We start from the raw sequence: 25163 nt of genomic DNA on the forward strand, positions 1-25163 counted from the left end.
AGACTCCGACCTTCGCCCATGTTCACATTAAAATTTAATTATCTTCCTTATGGGGACTTATTGTCTTCGTATGTGAAGTGGGGACTAAATGTCCCCATAAGGCGGGTAGGTCCCACAGTTGATGGCCCCCAATATGAGAAACACAAACATCTTAAGGTAATATATGTGTGACTGTGATGAGGCTGACTGGGTGACAGGTAGGAAAATAAAATATTAAATATGAAAAACATTTTAATGAACACGAGAACCCCCCCCAAAACAAAACAAACAAAACAAACAAAACAAACAAACATTTTTTTCTAAATTAAAACATGAAACTCTTGATTTCTGGCAAAATTTTCTTTGTCTTAAAACAATAATCTCTTGCTATTAACACATACATTTTCCTTTACTTTCAATATAATTTATAGAAAAACTGTTCAATGATCATTTTTATGATTAAACATAAAACTAAAATTGGACCAGATTTTTAATAGAAGTTTCATCAAACAATCTAAAACTTCATAAACCTTCAGACATTTAAAGAAACCTTCAGGAACCATTCGATACCTTCAGAAACCATCACAAACCATCAAAAACCTTCAGAAATCAGAAACCATCAGAATTTTTTGGAAATCATCAGAAGCTTTCAGAAATCAGAAACCCCCAGAAACTTTCAGAAACTTCCAGTAACCTTCAGAAACTTTCAGAAACTTCCAGAAACCTTCAGAAACCAATTGAGAACCTTCAGAAACTTTCAGAAATCTACAGAAACCTTGAGAAACCTCCAGAAGCACTCAGAAACTTTCAGAAACCACAAGAAATCTCCAGAAACCATCAAAACCCAGAAATCATCAGAAACCTTGAGAATCATTTACAAACCATAGGAAAACCTTTGGAAAATATAAGGAACCTCCAGAAGCCTTCAAAAACCTTCAGAACCCTTGAAAATCCTCCAGAACCCTTCGGCTGCAGCTCCACGTTCTGCTCGGCTGCTCACACTTGATGTAAATGTGAGTTTATGTAACACTGCAGAGAAACAGAAACTGAGCTGCTGATCTCAGAGGAACTGAAGGTTTGTGGATCTGATGTTTTATATTCGGGTCGACCCGTCAGAAGCTCACAAACCTGCTGATTTAACATCCAGGTCTTTATTTCTCTGCTGAAACTCTTCATGCAGAAATCTGCTGATTGAACTCTTTTATGTTGATTTCTCACACGGAGCGGATTTATGAAAGTTAAAATATCAGAAAATGAGTCCTGAGGATTTTCTCTGTAAAAAATTAATGAAGAATTTCAGGTCAGAACTTCCGAGTCTTCATGAGAATCCAGAAATCTGCTGATTTAATTTCCAGTGTATAAAAAACGTTTACAAGTTAAAACTTCAAGAGGAAATCTGCTGATTTAACGGTTTTAAAATCCTCCTTTAGAGACAATTTTCTGCAAATTTCAGGTCAAAACTTCAATTGAAAGTCTGCTGATTGCTCTGTGTTAAACATTAGGAACTAAATAGTTTTATTTAAATATCTAACGCAGAAAATTCATTAAAAGCTGCAGATTTAACACTAAAGTCTTTTTATTTCTCTACTGAACATTTCTGTATCTATTAAAACACCTTTAAGGCAAAACTCCAACTTTAAATCTGCTAATTTAATCTCTTCTATAAACTTTTTTTGAACAATTCTTTATTTAAGTAATGCTCAGCTTAATTTACATTTGCTTATTTTTAACATGTTAGAACAACACAAACGTGGGGCATCTCGGCAATCAAACAAAAATCCTCAACTTTTCCAAGAAGATGTTTCACATTATATATGTGTCAAAAATAATAAATAATATACCTAAATAAAATCACAGTCAAAACCTCCCATTAAAAATACAACAAAATCCAGTTGTCTGTCATACAAACTGATGGATTAATTTAAGTAGTCCAATGGAAGTGATTTACTGCTGGGGCCCAGAGATCATTAAACTGATCCATCCTCAAATGGAGTTGGGCTGTTATTTTTTCCATGAGGTATACATTTCTCAAGCCCTCCCTCCACTGATCTGTTGTCGGGGACTGAGCTTTGAGCCACATTTTTGTAATCGTTTTACTTGCCACAAGGAGAAGAATTTGCAACAATTTGACTCGCTTTTTGGGTAAGTTTGTTATTGGAGGTACCCCAGTGATGCAATGAACCAGTTCCAGAGACAAATTAGCTTTTAAAATTTTCTATGAACTTTTAATGTGATTTTGTACCTTTCTGTCTTTTTCTTTTTCATGTGTTTTTGTGGCTTTGAGATGCATTTGTGTACCTTCTAAATGTGTTTGTAGACATTTTTCTGTGCGTTTCTACTCTTTATGTGTTTGCCTGTTAAATGTGCTTTTGTACTTATTGATGTGTTTTTCTAGCTTTTTGTATGTTTTGTGCCTTTTAAATGGGCTTTTGTACCTTCTAAATGTGTTTTTGTATATTTAAATGTGTTTGTACCTTTTTGATGTCATTTTTTAATCTCTTCTATGTTTTTGTACTTTCTAATTGTGTTTTTGTATTTTTTCAGTTTTGTACCCTTTAAATGTTTTGTACTTTTTTCATGTGTTTTTTTTACAACAAAAGCACTGCAGATAGTAGTAGCCGTTTAAGCGAAGCTAGTTAGCTCTAAAGCTGAAATGCTAAAAGCACACAATGCTACGCTAGCAGAAGGTCCAGAAGCTGCTGCTAAACTAATTAGCACCGGTGCTAACATACTCAGAACATTCAGTTATTGTGATGTTTTACTGTCTTAAGAGGAACAGATTAAATGTTGAACTTAAGACTGAACCTTTGATAAATTCATGGAAATTTCCAATAACTGATCAATAATCGACCCGACAGGAGGATTGATCACATGATTTTTCTTCTCTAAACAGTTTGTGTGAGTTGAGGATGAAGGAATGAAGGTTTTGATTCTACAGAGACGTTCAGCGTCAACCAGCTGTTCACTGACATCAGGGTTTAAACACTCACAGACCAACAAAATGAGTGTGAAATACAACTTGTGTTACCAAAAACCAACAACAAATGACAGAACTAAACAAAAACAACAGAAGGACTGATAAATGAACAAACAATCTGACAAAAACTAATAGAAACCAATTAAAACAGACAAAAACAAAATAAAGGGACAATAAAAGCAAAAAAACTGCAAAGACAACAAAAAACAACACAAAATTGACAAAAATTACCAAACAACAACAACTTAAAAAGCAAAAAAAATAATAGAAACAAACAAAAAACTGACAAGAACAAGAAAATGGACAGAAAAGAAAAACAATAAAAACAAACTTGTTGGAGAGTTTTGTGTGTTTCTGGTTTGTGTGTTTCTGGTTTTGAGAGTCTTCAGCTGCACAGGAACTCACAGTTGTTGAACTCTGTTTCCTCTCAGTAGGAAGATAAGACTGTTAACACACACAGGACACACAAACACTGCAGGTGTGTGTGTGTGTGTGTGTGTGTGTGTGTGTGTGTGTGTGTGTGTGTGTGTGTGTGTGTGTGTGGCGCCAGCTGAGTCATATTCATATTCACAACTTCCTGTCTGCAGATGTTAAAAACACAATTCATATTTCACACAACACCACACACACACACACACACACTTTTCTTCTATCTGGACGTCCATTAATTTAATTCCTGGATGTTTATGAGTTGATTTTCTTTGTGCAGAAACTTTAAGTTTCTTTAAAAATCTGCTGATTTCTGCCTCAGAAAAGTTTCTTCAGGACAAAACTTTTCTCCAGACGCAGACGTGGGTTTGTGTCCATTTTGTACCTCTTAATATGTTTTGTACCTTTGTCTTGTTGTGTTTGAAGACCTTCGATTAGATTTCTGTTAATTTAATTCCTTGAACTTTGTTTTTTGTTCACACAGATAGTTTTCTTCCTTTAAGTCTGACTGTGAAGCTGCTTCAGGTGTGTTTACCTGTCGATCGCTGAGCAGGTAGATGTACTGTGGTCGGGGCTGAACACCATGTCTCTGAGGATCGGCTTCCCCTCCACCACCGTCACTGTCTCATACAGCAAAGCATTCTGGCCGGCGGCGGGATCCCGTCCACACGGATCTGGAACACACGGAGGAGGCAAACACGTTAGTCTGATGCTAACAGGACATTCTTGGCTTAATGCTAACAGGACATTCTTAGCCTGACTCTAACAGGGCACTCTTAGCTTGATGCTAACAGTGCACTCTTAGCTTGAAGCTAACAGTGCACTCTTAGCTTGATGCTAACAGTGCACTCTTAGCTTGAAGCTAACAGTGCACTCTTAGCTTGATGCTAACAGTGCACTCTTAGCTTGATGCTAACAGTGCACGCTTAGCTTGATGCTAACAGGACATTCTTAGCCTGATGCTAACAGGACACTCTTAGCTTGATGCTAACAGGGCACTCTTAGCTTGATGCTAACAGGGCACTCTTAACTTGATGCTAACAGTGCACGCTTAGCTTGATGCTAACAGTGCACGCTTAGCTTGATGCTAACAGGGCACTCTGAGCTTGATGCTAACAGGGCACTCTTAGCTTGATGCTAAATTACTAATGAAACACTAAAAGGATGCTAATGAGCTGGAGAAGCAGAAAACAGCATATTAGCATTCAATTAGCCATTCTATTGGTCTTAATTAGAGATGCTAGCATGTTACACACACTTGAGCTGCTGGACCTAGCATGTAAACACTGTTTCTCAGATTTTGTTGATTTTAATTCATTTTGTTGTTTTTAAAAAGTTTTATTGTTGTCGTTGTTGTTTCAAAACACACAAAGTAGTGAGAGTATTCAGATAAGCTAATGTGGCTAACATGAGGCACTGATTTAATAATTAACTGACCAGAATAAGCCACAACATGATCATCATACTGAACATCAAAAGTAATGATATAACATAACAAAACTAAATAAAATAAGATTTCAGGAGAAAATGAAAGATAAATAAAAAACAAAATGCTAAAATTTTACGTCAGAACTTCAATCAGAAAAACTGTTGACTGACGTTTTAAGCATAAATCCATATAAAGTTAAATATATTAATCAGAACTTCTACCAGAAAAAGCAGATTAAATGTTTTGAAGAATTTACTTCAGAAAATAATCATTATTTTTCTGTAGAATAAAATTCTTTAGCTTCTTTCACACATCAGAAAATCTCCTCTGGGAAAATTCAGTGAAACTTCAGCTGAAAATTGTTTGATTAAAGAACATTCCAGTTAGACTGGAAAACTACCAAACTGTGAAATTATAAAACTACAAACTGTAAACTATCCATCCATCCTCTATACACCACTTTATCCTCACTAGGGTCATGGGGCTGGAGTCTATCCCAGCTGACTCGGGTGAAGGCAGGGACACCCTGGACAGGTCACCAGTCTGTCACAGGGCTACATATACAGACACACAATCACACTCACATTCACACCTTACGGACAATTTAGAGTAACCAATTAAACCTCAGCATGTTTTTGGACTGTGGGGGAAGCCGGAGTACCCGGAGAAAACCCACGCAGCACAGGGAGAACATGCCAAACTCCTGCAGAAAGATCCCAGGCCGGGATTTGAACCGGGATCTTCTTGCTGCAAGGCAAAAGTCTAACCACCATACCACTGTGCAGCCCTCTGTAAACATAAAAACTGTGAATTGTAAAACTATAAACTTTAAAACTGTGACAAATAAAATATTAAAAATTGTACAACTTTAAAATTCAGTGAAATTTCAGATGAAAAACTGTCTGATTTTAGAACGTCCAGTCAGATTAATTATTTGATCAGGATTTTAAACTGATCATCTGATATTGATCCCTGCAAAGATTTAATGGAAGTGAAGACGTCTCACTCTGAAGTGTTTCTGGTGGGAAAAGGGTGGCATTTACAGTGTGAGGAGAGTAGTCTGATTACTGAGGGAGAGTAGTCTGATTACTGAGGAGAGTAGTCTGAATTACCGAGGGAGAGTAATGGGATTACAAGGGAGAGTAATGGGATTACTGAGGGAGAGGATGATGAAGATGATGAAGATGAAGGTGTTAAACAGCGACGATGAGGCTGAGTTTTAAATGTGGAGCGACTAAAATAAGATTCCCCCAAATCTCCCCCAAACCTCCCCCTCCTCCCCCCATTCTGACCCAGAAAAACACCACAGAGGAAAGAAGAAGAGGAAGAGGAGGAGGAGGAGGAAGATGAAAGGAAAGGGAGATGATAACAGAGACGAGAAGGAAGGAAAGAGAAAAAATAATGAAAGGAGAACATGAAAGGAAAGAAAATGAAGAAACAAGAAGAAAGAGGGAAAAGGGAAAGGAAGGAAGGAAGGAAGGAAGGAAGGAAGGAAGAAAGGAAGAAAGGAATATGGAAAGAAAGCTGAAGAGAAATGCAAAAGAAAGGAAACAACATAAGAAGAAGGAATCAGAGAAGGAAGGATGGAGATGAATGAGGAAAAAGGACAAGAAAGGAGAGAAAATAAAGAATAAAAAGAAGAAAGGAAGGAAGGAAGGAAGGACCTGATGAGGAGCGATGAAGGACGAGTCGTTCTCTCAGTGTGTTAATTACTGTCTGCTCGTTAAGCAGCCGACTTTAATTAGAGCTGACGAGCTGCACACACACACACACACACACACACACACACACTGTTTTTCTATCATTGTGGGGACATTACCATTGACTCCCATTCATATCTAACCCCTAACCCTAACCTTAACTCTAACCTTAACCAAACCTTAACCCAGACCAAAAACAATGCCTAACCTAAAGAAACGTTTTGCACTTTTACTTTTCAGTAACAACACATGGCCAAGAAAACACTGTTTAAACTTGTGGGGACCAAATGAGGTCCCCACAAGTGACATTTCTTTTGGTTTTCCTTCTGGTTCTGGGGACATTAGGTCCCCAGAACCCCGTATAATTACCCAGTCCACACACACACACACACACACACCACACACACCACACACACACACACACACACCACACACCACACACACACACACACACACACACACACGGCAGTGGGGAGGAGACGGTAAAGTAGGACACTGCAGCAACACAAACACACCGACTGTAAAAATACTTTGAGGTGGAAATGCAAAATCATAAACTATAAAACTGTAAAACTTCACAACCAATTCAGAAAACCTTTTTTAATCCTTCAGGTGTTTTAAGTCAAACAGCAGATAAATAAAATGTCAGATTCTGAGTCTGGCGGCTGCAGGTGGCGCTGTTCTGTCTCCGGAGCGATGCTAACAGTTTCCACCCGCTCCCAGTGTTTGTGCTAAGCTAAGCTAACAGTTTGTTTTTCTGGAACAAGAAAAGGATGAAAGATGAGGAAGTAAGAAGGTAAAAGTAGATTTAAAAAAAGATGAGAAGAAGGAGAAGGAGAAGAACAGAAGAAGAAGACAAAAAGGGAAAGACGAGAAGGAGAGAAGGAAAGACAAAGAAGAGGAAGAAAACGAAGAAGATGAGAAGGAAAAGAAGAAGGAAAGACGAAGGAGAAGAAGAAGACAAGAAGGAGAAGTAGGAGAATAAGTAGAATGAGTAGATGAAGAAGAAGAATGGAGGTACAGAGCGATGGAGGAAATGACCTTTAACCTTTGACTCCCAGCAGGAATTCAACCATCAACACACAAAAACACACAAAATACACACACAGTAACACACACTGTGACCTCTGACCTCTGGATACAATCCGTCTGCTGTGTCTCTGTGGATCTGATGTTGTGTGTGTGTGTGTGTGTGTGTGTGTGTGTGTGTGTTGTGTGTGTTGTGTGGGTGTGTGTGTTGTTGTCAGCATCTGGACCTTTCATCAAGCCTCCAGCTGCTCCAATCATCCTAATTTAGATCCACCAGCAGCTGTTCTCCACCTGAAGCTGCCTTCAGAAACATAGGTCTGAGTTCCATCTGGAATCATTCAGGAACTTCCATTTAAACGATGGGATTTCAAGACTTTCCTATAAAACAAAGTAGAGTCGCCGACCTCCATCAGAGAACACCTGATTACAACATCCTAGTCAGAAACTGAGCTAATTTAACACTCTAACTTCAGTTTATCTCAAAACAAACACAATCCAAGTCAGAACTTCCATCAGAAATCTGTTGATTTAAACACATCAAGTGTTCTTCTCAGCTAATTCTTGTTTTTAAAAAGAATCACATTCAAACTTCCATTGGAAACTTGAGCATTTATGTTTTCTCTCTCAAACAAACACAATCCAAGTTAGACATTCTACTAAAGATGTTTGATTAACTGTAATCAAGCCTTTTTTTTCTGCCAAACCTCCTTCTGCTTCTTTAAATTCAGAACTCCAATTAGAATTTTGGTGTTTTATCAGATTCGTCTGCTGGTTAATGAGGCACGAACTGGACTCTGTCTGTGGTTCAAATAAAACCTGATCTCATCAGTGTTTCTTCAGCACGAAGCAGAAAGAAAACCCATCAGGTCTGAACTTCCACCAGAAGCCTGCTGATTTAATGGTTTCAGAGTGACGGCGACTTTTTCCTTCGGATTCTGGCGTCTTTGAGGAAATGCAGTCAGAAGTTCCATCAGAAATCTGCTGATTTAAGACCGCAGAGTCAAACCGTTTTTCACCGTTTACTCTGCTCAGCTGTTGGCGAAACCTGATAAAACACACACACACACACACACACACACACACACACACACACACACACACACACACACACCACCACACACACACACACTCAGGCCTGTAGCCAGCTGCATGAAATTCCACTGTAACGCAATACCTCCGAGTGTATGTGTGTATGCAACACACACACACACACACACACACACACACACACACACACACACACACAGCACCACACACACCACACTTTTCACGACTCTAAACCTCCTAAACTGCAACTGCCCAAATCGTCATAATTCAGTTCAGAACTTCCTTACATATCGTCGATTTAACGTCACTAGTTTCTCTGTAGAGTTAATGTCTTTGTTTATGAAAATGACAAATCCATGCATAACTTTCTTTAAAAATCATCTAATTTATAGTCCCAGAAATCTTTACAGTCCATTAAAACTTTTAGAAAACAGCCCAGCTTCCATTTAAAGTTTCACTAATTTAACTCTGTGATGTATGAGCTGATTCGGTTTTTCACAGTTAAAGTTTAGGGAGCTAAACTTTTGTTTGAACTTCCATTGATTAACATCATTTTCTAGCTTTTGAAACTAAAGTCTCATCAGAAATCTGGTGGTTTTAATTCTAATTTTTGTTCTACAAGCTTATTTTCAAAGTTTCTAATTTAACTTTCTAAAATCTTCTGTATTTCCTTTATCAAACAGACATCATATGAGAATAGAAATATTGATAATTAACACATCTAGCATGGAAGCTATTTTTGAGTCCCATCAGAAATCTGGCCAATTTAATTAGCAATTTTCCTTTCCTCTTTAAAGACTGTATTTCTCAGATTTTTGCTGTTTGTCAAACAACATAAATCAGGAAATCTATTAGAAATCATCTAATTTTAGTCCCATAAAACTTTACAGTCCATTAAAATGCTGCTGATTCTGGAGACCTCCTTCATGTTCATGGGACAGTTTGGCTTCAACTGAAACACCTCAAGAACCTTTGGACGACTCTTCTTGTGCCTTTTAAGATTAATTTCATTAGAAAACTCTAGTACTATAGTAGACTGCCAGATTCTTGGTAAACAGTCTTTCGAGTGTTTTGCAGCCCTCAGCTTTACTAACAATCTACAGTCTAACATAATCTACACTCAAACTTTGGGCTCATCCACATAATTCCAGAATAATTTGGTTCAACATTTCATATTTTCAAAGTAAAAGCTTCCATTAGGACTCAAGCCTTCCCCATATGCAAAAAGCCGTTTCCTGGTCCAAATTTTTCCACTTTTCTTTGTATTTTTTTGTGTTTTATTCCACTGCAGACCCTAAATTAGGCGACTGTTGTTCCATCATTAGTGTCTGTTAACGAACTCGTTCAGCCTCATTCAATCTGTCTGCTGCTGACTTTCATTCATGAAGGCCTGAAACTCAACACCTGCAGCACACGCACGCACGCACGCACGCACACGCCACACACGCACACGCACACACACACACACACTCAGGTTTCGTCCAGCTGCTGCTGTTTCTCTGCTTCGGACTCTCGTCTCACTAATGTGACAAATTTAAAAACGATGTTTTTCTTCAGTTTTTCTTTGAAACCAAAGCAGCTGAATGATGGAGATCTTCAACGTGTCGCCGTGACGCTCAAACACCAGATTTAAAACATTCAGTTACGTTAAATCAAACCAGAATTTAAAGAGAAAGTTCACTGAATTAACTTTAGTGGTGTGTCGTCTGGTGTAGTGATCACAGGAGCTTCAGTAGAAACCACTAGACTTATTATTAAACCAAGAAAAATCATCAACACTGACAAGAAATGCTGAGTTTCTTCTGCTCTAAAGGTTATTCTGTCACGACAGAATGAAAACAAGAATACTGCTCAGTTTTTTGCTCTATACTGAATAAATCCAACAATTTTTCTGTTTTAAATCATTCAAAAGTGCAAAACTTTAAAAATGCAAAATGACCAGAAAGTTGCAAAAATGACACTAAAAATATCAAAGATGGCGTTAAGGTTTCAAAAATGGCACTGAAATCCAAAAATTACACTAAAAAGATGGCAAAATGACACTATAAGATGGAAAATTACAGAAGTTGTAGTAATGACACAAAAATGTAGAAATGACACTGGAAGACACTAAATGACACTTTTTAGCTCATTAGAACCAGAAAGATAGAAAATTAGGCTTCAGGTTTAAAAATATCCTCATTATCCTTTAAAATCTCAACATAGACTTGTATAATGAACAGCAACACGAGTAAAAGTGGAACATTTTTTCTCATTTCATTCACATTTTCCTGCTGTCTTTGGTAATTCTGAGGTTAGTCCCGGTGGTTTCCACTGAAGCGCCTACATTTACTGGATCTTTACTTTCCTTATTAAAATTAGATGTTTAGATAAATAAATCTGCAGATTTAAGCGGCTCAGTGTCGTCTTTGTTCTCCACCGTCACCATCAACAAACCCAAAAATAATAATCCTCTAATTCAATGCTACGTATGGAGACAGTTTTATTTATTTAGACGTAGACTTCATTAATCCCTGGAGGGAAACTAAGTAGTTCCAGAAGCTGGATGTTCAATGAAGAGAAGAACAACAAGAAACAGAACACGAGAGGAGAAAGTGGAGGTAAAATAAAATAAAATACAGAAAAACAACAGAATATACAAGAGTGACAGAATGAGTTTGGAATTATGGAGCTAATTTGAAGCCACAGCTTCTATTAGAAATCTGCTCAGTTAATTTTCTGAACCACAAGATCAGATTTTATACGCTTTGTAAAAGAAAATCTCCAAAAGTAGACCATTTAGTGAGGAAAAATGAAACTACAGTGAAGAGAAATGAAACTACAATGAAGAAAAATAAAACTACAGTGAGGAAAGAAAAATGAAACTACAGTGAAGAAAAATGAAACTACAGTGAAGAAAAAAAATGAAATTACAGTGAAGAAAAATGAAACCACAGTGAGGAAAAATGAAACTACAGGGAAGAAAAAAAATGAAATTACAGTGAAGAAAAATGAAACTACAGTGAGGAAAAAGAAATTACAGTGAGAAAAAAAATGAAACTACAGTGAAGAAAAATGAAACTGCAGTGAGGAAAAATGAAACTACAGTGAAGAAAAATGAAACTGCAGTGAGGAAAAATGAAATTACAAGTGAAGAAAAATGAAATTACAGTGAAGAAAAAATGAAACTACAGTGAGAAAATAAAACTACAGTGAGGAAAATGAAACTGCAGAAAACTCAATTATAGCGAGAACAATGGAGACAGAATTAAAGAAACACCCAGAAGCTGCTCAGAATTCAGAGAATTCCAGCACACAGAACCACACCAGGGTCTAATGATTTACAGTGAAACGGCTCATTAGCGCCACCAGCAGGACGCCAGAGTCATTGCAGCTGTTTGCCACCGAGGAACGAGGGGAAATAAAAACATCTTTGTCTCACAGAGACGAGTGAGGAGGACCATCGGATCCATTTAGCTCCTCCAGACAGACACTAAACATTGTTCATTCAACCGTCAGCGCCTCAGGGAGGAAGGACGAGGAGGCACGGAGGGGTGAAGTTAAGCTTATTAGTTCCTCCCCATCCCCCACAGCCAGCAGACAATGGGGGACCACCGACCGATGGATGGAGGGATGGAGGGATGAGAGAGGGAGGGAAGTGGATGGATGCAGGAGAAGGATGGATAGATGGGATGGATGGAGAATGATGGATGGATGGATGGATGATGAGAGAGGGAGGGATGGATGGATGGTGATGATGGATGATGATGGATGGATGATGGAGAGAGGGAGGATGATGGATGGATGAGGAGAGGATGGGATGGATGGATGGAGGGAGGGGATGGAAGGATGGAGGATGAGGATGGATGGATGATGAAGGATGGAGGGATGGATGGAAGGATGGATGCATGGATGGATGGAGGGAAGGATGATGATGGATGGATGGAGAGAGGGGGAGGATGGATGGAAGGATGGAGGGAGGGATGGAAGGATGGATGGAGAGGAGAGATGGATGAGAGAGGAGGATGGATGGATGTGATGGAGGGATGGAAGGATGGAGGGATGGATGGATGGAGGATGGATGGAAGGATGGAGGGATGGATGGATGGAGGGAAGGATGATAGATGGATGGATGGATGGAGAGGGAGGGATGGATGGATGGATGGAGGGAAGGATGATAGATGGATGGATGGATGAGGATGGATGGATGGAAGGATGGAGGATGGATGGATGGATGGATGGAGGGAAGGATGATAGATGGATGGATGGATGGAGAGAGGAGAGATGGATGGAAGGATGGATGGACGGATGGATGAGGGAAGGATGGATAGATGGATGGATGGATGGATGGAGAGAGGAGATGGAGATGGAGGGATGGATGGATGGATGGATGATGGAAGGGGATGGATGGGGGGGATAGATGATGGATGGAGGGATGAGGGATGGATGGAGGAAGGATGGATGGATGGATAGATGATGATGATGGAATGGATGGATGGAGGATGGAAGGATGGATGTGGGAGGGAGAGATGGATGGATGGATAGATGATAGATGGATGGATGAAGCCCCAGGACACACAACTCACCACCAGAAACACACAGTCACTAAACAGATTATTACAACTTCTTCAGGACTCTAAAAATCACCTTCATTAACCCTCGTGTCGTCCTGAGGGTCAAAATTGGCCGCCCGTTTATGAATTTGCAAAAAGTGGGGGAAAAAATTCATTTTCACAGTGAAAATTTTACATTTCCCGTCTTGGGAAGTTTTGAATATTTTTGGAGGGTTTTGGAAACAAAAAGATGCTGAGAATTTTATTCTTATTCCACCAGAAAATGTCTTAAAAATTTCCCAAAAGGTTTAAGTGGACATTTTATGTGAAACATATTACCCCATCATATTTATCAAAACTTTTAAAATGGGTCAATTTTACCTGCAGGCGACACGAGGGTTAATTATTTAAGATCCAGCGTCAAAACCTCATTAAAAATGTGTCATAAATTAACAACAAGAAAGTCAATGGTTTTCACACAGCTTATTTCTCCGGTCTATCTCACTTTCTCTGTATGCCTATTTATTTGCAATAAAGTCCAAGTCAGAACATTTATTGAAATTTACTCCCTTCAACCAAATTACAGAGTTTAGAAGTAGAACCAATGTGTTGAATACTTCACATATATTGTATGTCAACTATACATGTAAAGTCTTAAATTGATGGTTTTCACCACAGCTCTTTAGGTCTTTTACTTTTCAGGAAATCCAAGTGAAAACCCCCGATTAAACCGAGTGAGTAAGATTTAACCTGTATAAGGTCTCTAAATCCGAGTCTCTCATGAAGTTCCTACAGGTGTGTTACTTTATATTAACCAGAAAGCATCTGAAATGTTTGTCATGTTGACTCTTATTGTGTCTTAAACATCAAATTCAGAACCGTCCCATTTAACGATCCATCGATCCATTAATCTCTGGTTTAAACCTTTAAAAAAAAAAACTCTTTCATCCGCTAATCCTGCATTATCGTTGCCATGGCAACACGCGTGATATAATGGATCATACGTTCCGTTACCGAGCGGCAGAACGAAGCAGAGGATGAAGGTGAAGAGTCTTCAGTCTCTTCGGGGAGCTGACAGATTGCTCGTTCTTCCCATTATCTCCTTGCAACCCGAATAATAATTAATCCACCTCGGTGTGTGTGTGTGTGTGTGTGTGTGTGTGGTATGAAGGCATGTGTGTGTGTGTGCAGCATGTTTCTGCAGTGTGTGAGCGATATTTTTTGTGCTGCCTGTGGTGATGCAACGATATCCATCCTTCAATATGTAGGGCAGCTGTTAGCAGGCGGAGAGGAGATGATGCAAAGGCAACAAAGGGGAGATAAAGAGCAGAGCCGGAGACAAATCCAGTCAGAACCACCGCTAAAAACCTGCTAATTTAACTCTCAAGTCTGAATCCAGGTCAGAACTTCCATCAGGAATCTGCTAATTTAACATAAAAGTCTTCACCTTTCTCACATATTCAGATTACTTTAATATCTTGCATACAAGTCGCTTAAAATCTGTTGATTTCTTTCAACATTTCAAATAAAAACCTGCTAAATTAACTTGTAGGTTCTACACTGTTCTTCTCCAGTCAAATTCTACTCAAACTTACACTGGAAATCTGCAGATTTAACTGTTACTGGTCTTAAGTCTTTTCTTTACTGCAGACTCAAACAGAAAAACACAATCTGAACCTTAATTAAAAACCTGCAAATTTAACTCTCAAGTCTAAATCCAGGTCAGCACTTCTATCAGAAATCTGCCAATTAATCTGCTCACAGATCCAGATTACTTTAATATCTTGAAGGAAAATCTGTTGATTTCTTTTGACATTTCCGTTCAGGAGAGACTTTTAAAAAAATACTAATTTAACTTGGAGGTCCAAGCTGCTGCAGTCAAGTTTAAGTCAAACTTACACCGGGAGTCTGTAGATTTAACTTTTCTGGTTTATTAACTCTTTAATGTAGAGTAATCTATTGTTAGGTCGATTCCCAAAATCAAACATTCCAGTCAGAAAATCCATTAAAAATCTGTTGATTTAACCATCGACCAAATCCAAGACAGAGCTCCGATTGGAAATTCTCCAGTTTAACTCTTTTCTATGCAGGCTCAAAATAAAACATCCCAGTCAGAACCTCCATTTATAATCTGCTTATTTAACGTTCAGGTCTAAATCCGGGTCAGAACTGCTAAAAGAAATCTGCTAATTTAAGTAAATTAAGTGTAAACTGGTCTCCAGCACACAGTGAACACGTGAACAAACAGACTTCACCGCTGATCAAACAGACGCAGCAGCAGGTGGATGAAGGTCCGTCTCTGTGAGGATGTCTGCTAGAAGCAGGTGGAGGCCAGAATCCATTACATCAACAAAGGTCCTCATAAAGACAGCAGTCGTAAACATGTGTGTGTGAGAATCGTATCAGCTGATTTCCAGTGGAAGTTATGAACTGGATTTGCTGCTAGATAAAGATTCATGACTTCGGTTACCTGAACATATTTGTATGTTTTGGACCTTGTGGGGACCGTTTTGTGCAGTCCAGAACTGGTTTTAGGCCTCACGTTAGAACCAGGTTAGCGTTAGCGTTAGCAGCAGCCCCGACAGAGGAAATACTCCAACTCCAGCAAAACTCCAACCTCGGTGCAGAAAATGAGCAGCTATGATAACGCAGAGTACTCAGAGTAGTAAATCCATCAGTGAGGTATTTGTCTTTGGTGTATAAATAGTATATTCAGTGTAAACAGTCAGTTTATGGATGTGTAGTTTACATTCCTGTGTGTTCTGCTGTCTGTCTGCAGTTAAATCAGCAGATTCCTGACGGAGGTTCAGAGTTTAACTGGAGATGTGCAGTCGCAGTCAGATCAGCAGGTTTTTAATGGAGGCTCTGAGTGGGAACTTCAGATGCGTTTGTTTTGGTTGGGGATCAATACCGGCATTGATTTTTGTACAGAACTTATGAGCGTTAAATCTGAAAAATTCTAATGGTGGACTTGGATTTGGAATATTGGAAAGATGTTAAGTCAGAAATAATAAAGAAAGCTGCTTGTACCGTGCCGTACTTTGGTCATTTTACGTCTTTATTAGTTCATTTGGCATCTCATTTTGGTTATTTTATGTCATTTTGTGGTCTCTGTGTGACATTTTGATCATTTCACATCTTTTTACATTACAGTTTGGTAATTTCTTTTAATCATTTTTTGGTTGTTTTGTGCTGTACTTTGATCATTTCATGTCTTTATGAATTCATCCAACATGTTGACTGTTTGATATCCTTTTGTGGTAGTTTGGTGTCACATTTTGGTTGTTTTGTCATTTTATGATCAGATTTTGGCAGTGAGTGTTATTCCTAGGGTGACACCAACAGCCGAAACCAAATACCTTGTACGTTGTGTACGTACTCGGCCTCTAAAGCTGATTCTGACTTTCTGTACAAGACTGCACCTGTATAATATTTTTGACTACGAACAATATTCTTTGATCATTGCACTATTCTCACCATAGCAATATTCATTTTCAGCTACTGTGTCTATACATTCTTATCTAGATGGGTAAATATCTTACATACACTACTGTTCAAAAGTGTGGGGTCACGTAGAAATGTCCTTATTTTTGAAAAACAAACATTTTTTTCAATGAAGATAACATTAAATGAATGATAAATCCAGTGTAGACATAGTTAATGTGGTAAATGACTATTGTAGCTGGAAACAGCTGATTTTTAATGGAATATCTCCATAGGGGTACAGAGGAACATTTCCAGCAACCATCACTCCTGTGTTCTAATGCTACATTGTGTTAGCTAATGGTGCTGAAAGGCTCATTGATGATTAGAAAACCCTTGTACAGTTATGTTAGCACATGGATAAAAGTGGGAGTTTTCATGGAAAACATGTAATTGTCTGGATGACCCCACACTTCTGAATGGTAGTGCATATATATATATTATATAGCCATTTTATTATTCTCTTTATTCCTCGAGTGACAAGAGCCAAAACCAAATTCCTTGTATGTATCTTCTGATTCTAAAATGTTTCAGTAGAGGAAAGCTGGACGTCTCTCCTCGTCTCCTTTCCTTGTTTGCTATCTTCCCTCTCCTTGTTTCCTTTCCTTGTTTCCTATCTTTCCTCTCCTTGTTTCCTCATTGTCGCGTCTAAATCAGACCAGCGACGGTATATTTTCCTCCAGATCTTCGTCTCGTAGCTCTTCAGTCTGTGTTTCATGGTGCTGTGACCCACTTTCAGGTGCTCGGTGGATTAAAGCTCAGCTCTGCTGCTGGAAACATTTTCTCCACTTTTTTCTCCCCCACTTTTCCTCCCTCCTTCCTTATCTCCCTCCTCTCTTTTATCTCCCCTCTCTGCTTCTCATCTGTCTTTCCTTTTCTCGTCGTCCAAAACCACCTTCCTCCTCCATTATCGCCTCCTCTGATGTTGTTCCTGACTCTTCTTCTCCTCCTCGTCCTCATTTCTGACCTTTTTCGTCCTTTTTCCACTGATCCTCCTCTTTTTCACCTTTTTCTCTCCTTGGATTGAGCCGAAGATGAGGATTAAATCTCTGATTCTCTTCAGCCCTTAAATAAAAACTGACGCTCTCCATAAATTCTCACTGACTCATTTTATTTATTTTTAATTCTGTGATGTAGGCTCGATGCAGAAGCACCATAAAGTGTAATACCACCAATGGCTACTAGGGGCTGGCTCCAAAACACCATTTCTAATAGACTCTCACTCAAATAACATCATTTTTTCTCCTAAAATACAAAGTCACTCCTTTTCCTTCCCAGAAGTCATTTTGAAGTGACCAACGACATTCACTGCTTCTGATCAGAGTACTGGCAGCTATTTTGAAAATAATGTCATCATTAGCTAGATCATAGATATGTTAATTTGCATGTTTGAATCAGCTAACTGTGCTAAAACACCCACAGCAAATAAATGTTTCTGTACTTCCATAACGGTTTCTAATTTAAATGCACTTCATATCAGTGTTGTGTGAGCTGCTTGACAAGTGTAGCGAGCTAAGCTAACAGTTACTCTATGAAGCTTCTCTACACTGCAGTGTATTAGCATTCATGCCAGTATCCAATACTGGTAGCTAGCTAGCACCATTATTGCCACCAAGCTTCTGAGAAATGTAGCTGCATGCCAAAAGTTTGGAAATAAGATCAAATTTGTACAGAAAATTATCATAGTTTCATTGGTGTACTTTCCAACAAAACAAACATGATTATTATATAAAGACTCACTCATCAGAATACCTTTTTAAATATAATCATCAGTTTTTGCATCTGTATTCTTGCTTGGTCTGTAATCTAAATCTGACCTTCTCCCAACTACAATATCTACCCAAACAGAGAGAATTCTCAGAAATGGGGCTGGCATTGCTTGCATGTACTGCTGCTCTGTTGGTGTCACGTGTCCTGATAAATCATTAAACTTTACTCACAACCTCTCTGTGTCTGAATCAACAGCGCTGAACTTCCACAACAATCAGAATACATTTCTTCTATAATTATCAGGTATTTGTGTGTGTACTCTTGTTTCTTTACTCCGCTGTTTTTCTGTGATAGTTTATCAGAGATATGGAAACAGTTGAGATCTATGAGATTTTTGTATACAAACTCTCAAAAGACAAAAAGAGCTAAAGTGAATAATGCAAATTTTTTCACGTTTGACTTGTAAATCTTCTCACCTCGAAAACCAAGCCCTTCTTTTCTTTTGTTAACATTTATTCAGGAATTGCCTGGCAACATCAACATATACCTACAGGTAAATTGAGGGAAATGGTGCATAAAGCAAAGTCTAATCATGCAGTAAACATGTCCCAAAATCCACAGAGTTCATAATGTCTTTTTTTTTCAATTATTGTTTTTACCTTTTTAAGGAAGACATTATGAACAAATGAATGTTTTCAAAATTTTGGCCTGTTGTGTCGTTACATTACAAAATATTGCTACCTGTAGTGATAGTACCGCCATATGTTGTACTTTAGATGCAATGTTAGCATAAATTTAGCAGGTATTTTGTCAACAACTTTTCCACCAAATGCTGTGTAGAAAACACAAACACCCCCTCTGGATAGCAAAGCTATATTCCTCTGCTAAATAGCGAACACACAAGGCTGTATGAGATGTTTTATCAGCAGCTAATGGGCTAATAATACAGTTTTAATAGAACTCATATTGCTTTTTATTATTTTTTACCTTTTTATGAAAGACACTGTGAACTGTAACTTGGAATTGCTTACAAAATTTTTGGCCTGTCATGTTGTTACACTACTCATACCGCTACATGTAATGATGCTACTGCCCCATGCTGGACTTTAGATGCAGTATTAGCATTAAGTAGAAGATGTACAATGCAGCAAACCTGCTAGCTAGCATAGCAGTGGTGCTGGAGCTTTAAGTTTCAGTCAGGTTTTAAGTATTTCCTGCTTGTTAACAGGGGGTAACATGTTTGAGAGGTCCTGGCTACATCCAAAAAAGACTGTTTGGTGCAGCAAAAGTACAAATCTTCAGATAATTAAAACCAATAATTCTTTTCCCGCTAATTAGCAAAATGGCTAATTAACAACACACACACACACACAAAACCACAGTCATGTTTACATCACCTCTGAGGACATGACATTGACCAGCATTAAAACAGTGACCACACAAGGCTGCATGAGAATTTTTTATCAGCAGCTTATGGGCTAATAATATTTTCCATAGAATTCATACTATTTTTATTATTGTTACCTTTTTAAAAAAAAGACATTGTGAACAGATACTTGAAGTTGATTCCAAAATTTGGGAATGTAGTGTAGTTACACTACTAATACCACTGCTTGTAGTGATGCTACTGTACTTTAGATGCAGTGTTAGCGCTAAGTAGAATGTGTACAATGCATCTAACCTGCTAGCTAACATAGCAGTGATGCTATAGCTGTAAGTTCCAGTCAGGTTTTAGTGTTTCCTGCTCCACCCTGTTAACATATTTGTGAGGTCCTGACTCCAAGACTTTTAGAACAGACTGCTTGGTGAAGCCAAAGTGCAAATCCTCAAATAATTAAAACCAATTCTTCTTTTTCCTCTAATTAGCAAACACGCTAATTAACAACAGGCTTCACTAGCTGTGACATCAGAAGCAACACTCACACACACACGCACACACTCACACAGAAACACAATCAAGTTCACGTCACCTCTGAGGACATGACATTGACCAGCACAAATGATTTATCTTACGGGGACATTTTTTGTCCCCATATAGAACCTTGGTCCCCACAATGTCGGTGTTTGAACACAGTAATGTCCTCAGAATGTGTGTAAAGAAAGGAGCACATTAAAGCCCAGTCAGAGGGGAGGCAGCGGTGGTGTGTTGTTCAGAAGTCTAACCATGTTCAGATTTAGACTGGGTGTGGCAGCATGCACACACACACACACACACACACACACACACACACACACACACACACACACACACACACACACACACACACACACACTTTTACAGAATAACTCGCTCTCTCTCCATTCAGACCACACACTGCTTCACTGTGTGCGTGACGTCACACTAAAATGTGTCCTCCGGGACCAACTTTATGGATTTCGCTCTAAAACACGGTCAATAAGAGGAGAGAGAGTCGGGGTGAGGAGGGTGAGGAGGGTGAGGAGGACAGTCAGGACGAGAAATAAAAGAAAGAGAGCGATGAAGTCATTCCCCAAGGTGAGATATGAGGATGAACACACACACACACACACACACACACACACACACACACACACACACACACACACACCACCGTGATAAACCGAGTGTGTGTTTATCAGCCCGCAAGGACACACAGCTACACACAACAGACCCACAGCAAGACATTCTGTCGGGATCAATGCCGACAAAAAGGTTGGGAAATATTCTGATGAAAAATTAAACTTAAATAGTTGGTGAGTTTATATTTTAATCTCCAACAAACTGTAGTGAGAGAATATAGTTTAAGTATTTTATTAACCCTTTAAGACCTAGCATTGTGCAATAGGACATCTTCTTACATTTTTGTAGACTATAGTGGAATTTTTGGAGTATTTTTATTTGCTTTACATCAATATAACCCTTTTATCCCAAGTTTTAATAACATATATTGACTTATGTCTCAACTATTACAATAAATTGCTTAAAAGTGCAATAAACATAAATTAAAGCTGATAGCAGCATTGAACGAGTCCTAGTCAGTGAATCCAAACATGTTCACCAGGTGGCGCTGTGACTGTGAGTGTATTTCAGTCTATGGATTTGATGAGGGCTGGACTCTGATCACACATGTAAAGTCTGATTCAGACTGGGGCATGTACAGACCAGTTACAGAGCATTTCCAGTTACATGGCGAAATGTCGAAATCCTGCCAGCCGCTATTTCTACGCCCTCAGATTTTTGTGGAGCATTTTGATAACTTTTGATCACCCATGACTGGTGGACATCTTTGTCAAATTTCAGTGCTGTTGTGATTAACCGGTTTAAGTTTATAGCTTTTGAAATGTACAAAAATTAGTACAAAATCGACCAAAATATGGCACATAATTCAAAATGGCCGACTTTCTGTTGGGTTTTGGTGTACGAGGCTTTTTTGTGCGTCCTGATATGCTACAGATAAAATAACTCAGTTATATTGTCTAGTATAGGTCCCTTAGTGTTGTTTGTCAGTGACTCAATGTTGTCTTGTAACGTTATTTCAGGACAGGTCTCTCTTTAGAATGGGACTCAGTGTCTCAATGAGATTACCTAAATAAAAAAAATGAAATCAAACAGATGTGTGCCAAATTTTGTAGCTGTAGGTGAAATACAGTTCGGGGGCTGCATTTTCCTGAAGTGGCAGGGGGCGCTATGGAGGAACCAAGGCCTAATCGGCAGCGAAACAGACGAAACACATTCTAAGATGTGTAACTCGTGTTTATGTGGCTGTATAAAAGCTGTATAAAAGCTACTTGCCTTTGTCAGTCAGTTGCTCAGACTGTGTTCTGTTCATGTTTGCCTCCAGTAAAACTTTGCTTTGACATGAGAGACGACTCTAGTGCTAATTTGGAGAAGTCAGGACTCCACTGAGGAATCTCCCTGACAGTTAGTGTAACTCATCAGATTTTATATGCAAATGGAATGATCGATCTGTCTTAAGTGGTTTCAAATCTACCACCAAACAAACATGCGTATGTGATCGTAGCTGAACTCTATACGGTTAAAATGTCATGTGTCAGACCTTAGAAGTGTAAATAGATGCAAACCTGTAGGAAGTACAACACAATCAGCTTAATAAAAAACTAAAAGTACCAAAAATGTGTTGTTGGAGAATATGTCCCACTTTATATTTGTTTCAAATTTGGACATTTAAGTTTAACCATTCAGGATCTCTTAGTTACGACTGTGAAACTGTTAATAGCTAATTCAGCATGCTTAGATTTCCAGACTAATACTGATTTAAATAAACTCAGCTGACTGTTTGCATTCACTGAAGCATTCCACAAATGTCCTCACAAGATGTAAACGTGAAACAGGTCCTCACAAAGACCACTGCACAAACACACAGATCCCAGGTGTTTCGAGGTGCCTCCTAAACACCTGCATTTATTACCGTGGCAGCTACGCTAAAAAAAGAGAGCTACGAGTCGCTGAGTTAAATAATTACAGGAAACACACACACACACACAGAGTAGAAAAAGGCCTGGCAAACTGCCACACAGACACACAAACATTCGGAGGTCAAACAGTTAGGTAAACAGAGTAAATCATTACGGCGCTCTGTGGCAGGTTCAAACCCGTTAGCGGCGACGCTAACAGCCGAGGCTCTTACAAGGACGGATTATAAGACAGAAAGCCTCCACCTCGTCGCTGTGAGAAACATTTCCCTCGCGGCTGTTTTGTGTCCATTTTAGGAAACATCCAGTAGTTCAGCTGTAAATACTGAAACATGTATGACATTCAGTGGAGGCTCTGTTCTGTCTGTGATCAAACACCTTCTCAGGGTTTTAGCTCAAACAAATCTCAGCTCAAACACAGGAAACACGTATTTCTGAATTCCTGCGTGCTGATGTCACCGTCTTTATGTCCATTAAAATAAATCCACCTAGAAATCGGTGAAAAGCTGCTGCAGAACCTGACTGGAAGAAAAAGATCACATTTTTAAGTTTTCTCCAGCGTCACAGTGATCTGGTGGGTTTTTTAACTTAATTTATCCTTTATTAATACAGGTAATTTCATTAAGACACAAGGTCTCATTGTGAAGAGGGATCTGTCTTCAAACAACACAACAAAACAGCATTGAGTCACTGACAAACAACACTAAGGGACCTGAACTAAACAATATAACACTGAGTTAAAGACAGGTTCATGACAAAACACAACATTAAAATGGATATGCAAAAGCAATACAGTTAAAATGTAAAACACTAAGAACAAGTCTTAAAAGATGATACCCATATTAGCTAAGAGACGAGGTGGTAGTGGTTTATTACAAACAGGAACCAGTAGTACCTAACTCTGCATTTTTCTCTCCTGGTGGCTTTTTGTGCTGTATTATTGGTTCCAAACTGTCCTACATGTTGGTGTTTCCATCTTTCAGATTAGCAAACAACAACAAACAACAAAAATTTGTCAAATTTGGCATCAACAGATGGAGGTGTCTTAATACAAATGGACTCCATCCATATGTGGTGAAATATAGCATAAATTTAGCAGATTTTATCAACAGGTTTTCCACCAAATGTTCAGCAGAACAAACACCAACTGCTGTTAGCAAACACCCCCTCCTGCTAGTAAAGCTACTTTCCTCTGCTAAATAGCGACCACGCAAGGCTATATGATGTGTTTTATGAGCAGCTAATGGGCCAAAAATGCTGCTAACAATGGTACATCTCAAATCTTTCATTTGTTACTGGTCAAAAAGCGCAGTTAGGTCACATCTCACAGAATAACAAAAGTGATAACCAGCAGCATAGCAATGCTAGCATATTAGAAATGCTAAGTCACTTTCACATCTTGTGACTATAGCTTTAGAAACCTCGAGATAAAACATATGCTAACAAATCATTTTACATCCTATCATAACATCAAGCATGGTAAGAAGTAGCTGCCAGGTGGTATATGATAAAACTGTAGCTTAAATACATCAAATCTTAGCATTTGACTTGATTACTTAGCATCTGAAAACATTAAGAAGTCTATCTAAACACTTTGAGGTGGTAAAGAATCCCAAGCAGCTAACGTAGTAGCATAACAACACCATAACTATTTCTTTAAATTGTTTAGCAGAAGATAAACTTCGAGCTAATAGCATAGCAATGCTACACCTAACTCTCTTTTACATTGTCACCTTAGAAACAGCTAAAAGGCTAACAATGCCATGAAATGTCTTTTTTTGATGATATTAGCATTAGCATGACAAATAACTCCTCCTATTATTTATAACCTTTAGAAATAGAGAAACTTACAAATACTAGCATAGCAATGCTACAACTACCTCTTTAGCATATAGAAGTCACCACAACACACAGGCTAATAGTGAAATAACTCTCACAGGTTAACAGTCTTCTTTTACAAGGTGTGTCCAACATGCAGCCCATAGGCCAAAAGTGATCCTCCATATTATTATTTATTATGCTGTGACTTTAGTGGTCCACTGGAGATCAAACTGGACTGAATGTGGAACCTGAACTACGATGAGTTTGACTCCTCAGTAATGCTATTTAACCTGAACCTTTCCCTTCTAATGTTAAGCATTAGAAACAGTGAGAGCTAATTAGGTAAATCTGTACGCTCGCTAGCATCAGAATGAGGTGCACAAGCTAACTTAATTTGAATATTGCCAGAGTAGCATTTTAACATCAATACTAAACATTTAATTACAAGATTAGAATTTAGAACAAAAGCTTTAAAACTGAAGTATTTATAATTTCACCTTCAGTAAAGTATAAAGATATCTGAATAACATTAGCAATAAACATAAGCATTTAATACTAGCATTAGCTGACACACAGTGTTGTAGTAAGTCTGTTCCAAAGACGTACGTGAACAACATAAAACTTTATTTTTAACA

At 38.5% G+C, this 25163-nt stretch overlaps 1 protein-coding gene and 1 long non-coding RNA gene across 2 annotated transcripts in view; one reads left to right on the forward strand and one right to left on the reverse strand.

Annotated features, from left to right (window-relative positions):
* Nucleotides 1-25163, forward strand: part of LOC127534526 (uncharacterized) — a 308994-nt gene that overhangs the window by 65656 nt on the left and 218175 nt on the right. The gene's annotated exons all lie outside the window — the stretch shown is intronic.
* Nucleotides 1-25163, reverse strand: part of plxna3 (plexin A3) — a 140536-nt gene that overhangs the window by 51304 nt on the left and 64069 nt on the right. Inside the window, 3 exon segments of the mRNA XM_051949856.1 lie at nt 3921-3952; nt 3955-4029; nt 4032-4059. Of these exon segments, the coding sequence (XP_051805816.1) occupies nt 3921-3952; nt 3955-4029; nt 4032-4059 (135 nt within the window).

This window comes from Acanthochromis polyacanthus, chromosome 6, assembly GCF_021347895.1.
Source record: "Acanthochromis polyacanthus isolate Apoly-LR-REF ecotype Palm Island chromosome 6, KAUST_Apoly_ChrSc, whole genome shotgun sequence".
Lineage (NCBI taxonomy): Eukaryota > Metazoa > Chordata > Actinopteri > Pomacentridae > Acanthochromis > Acanthochromis polyacanthus.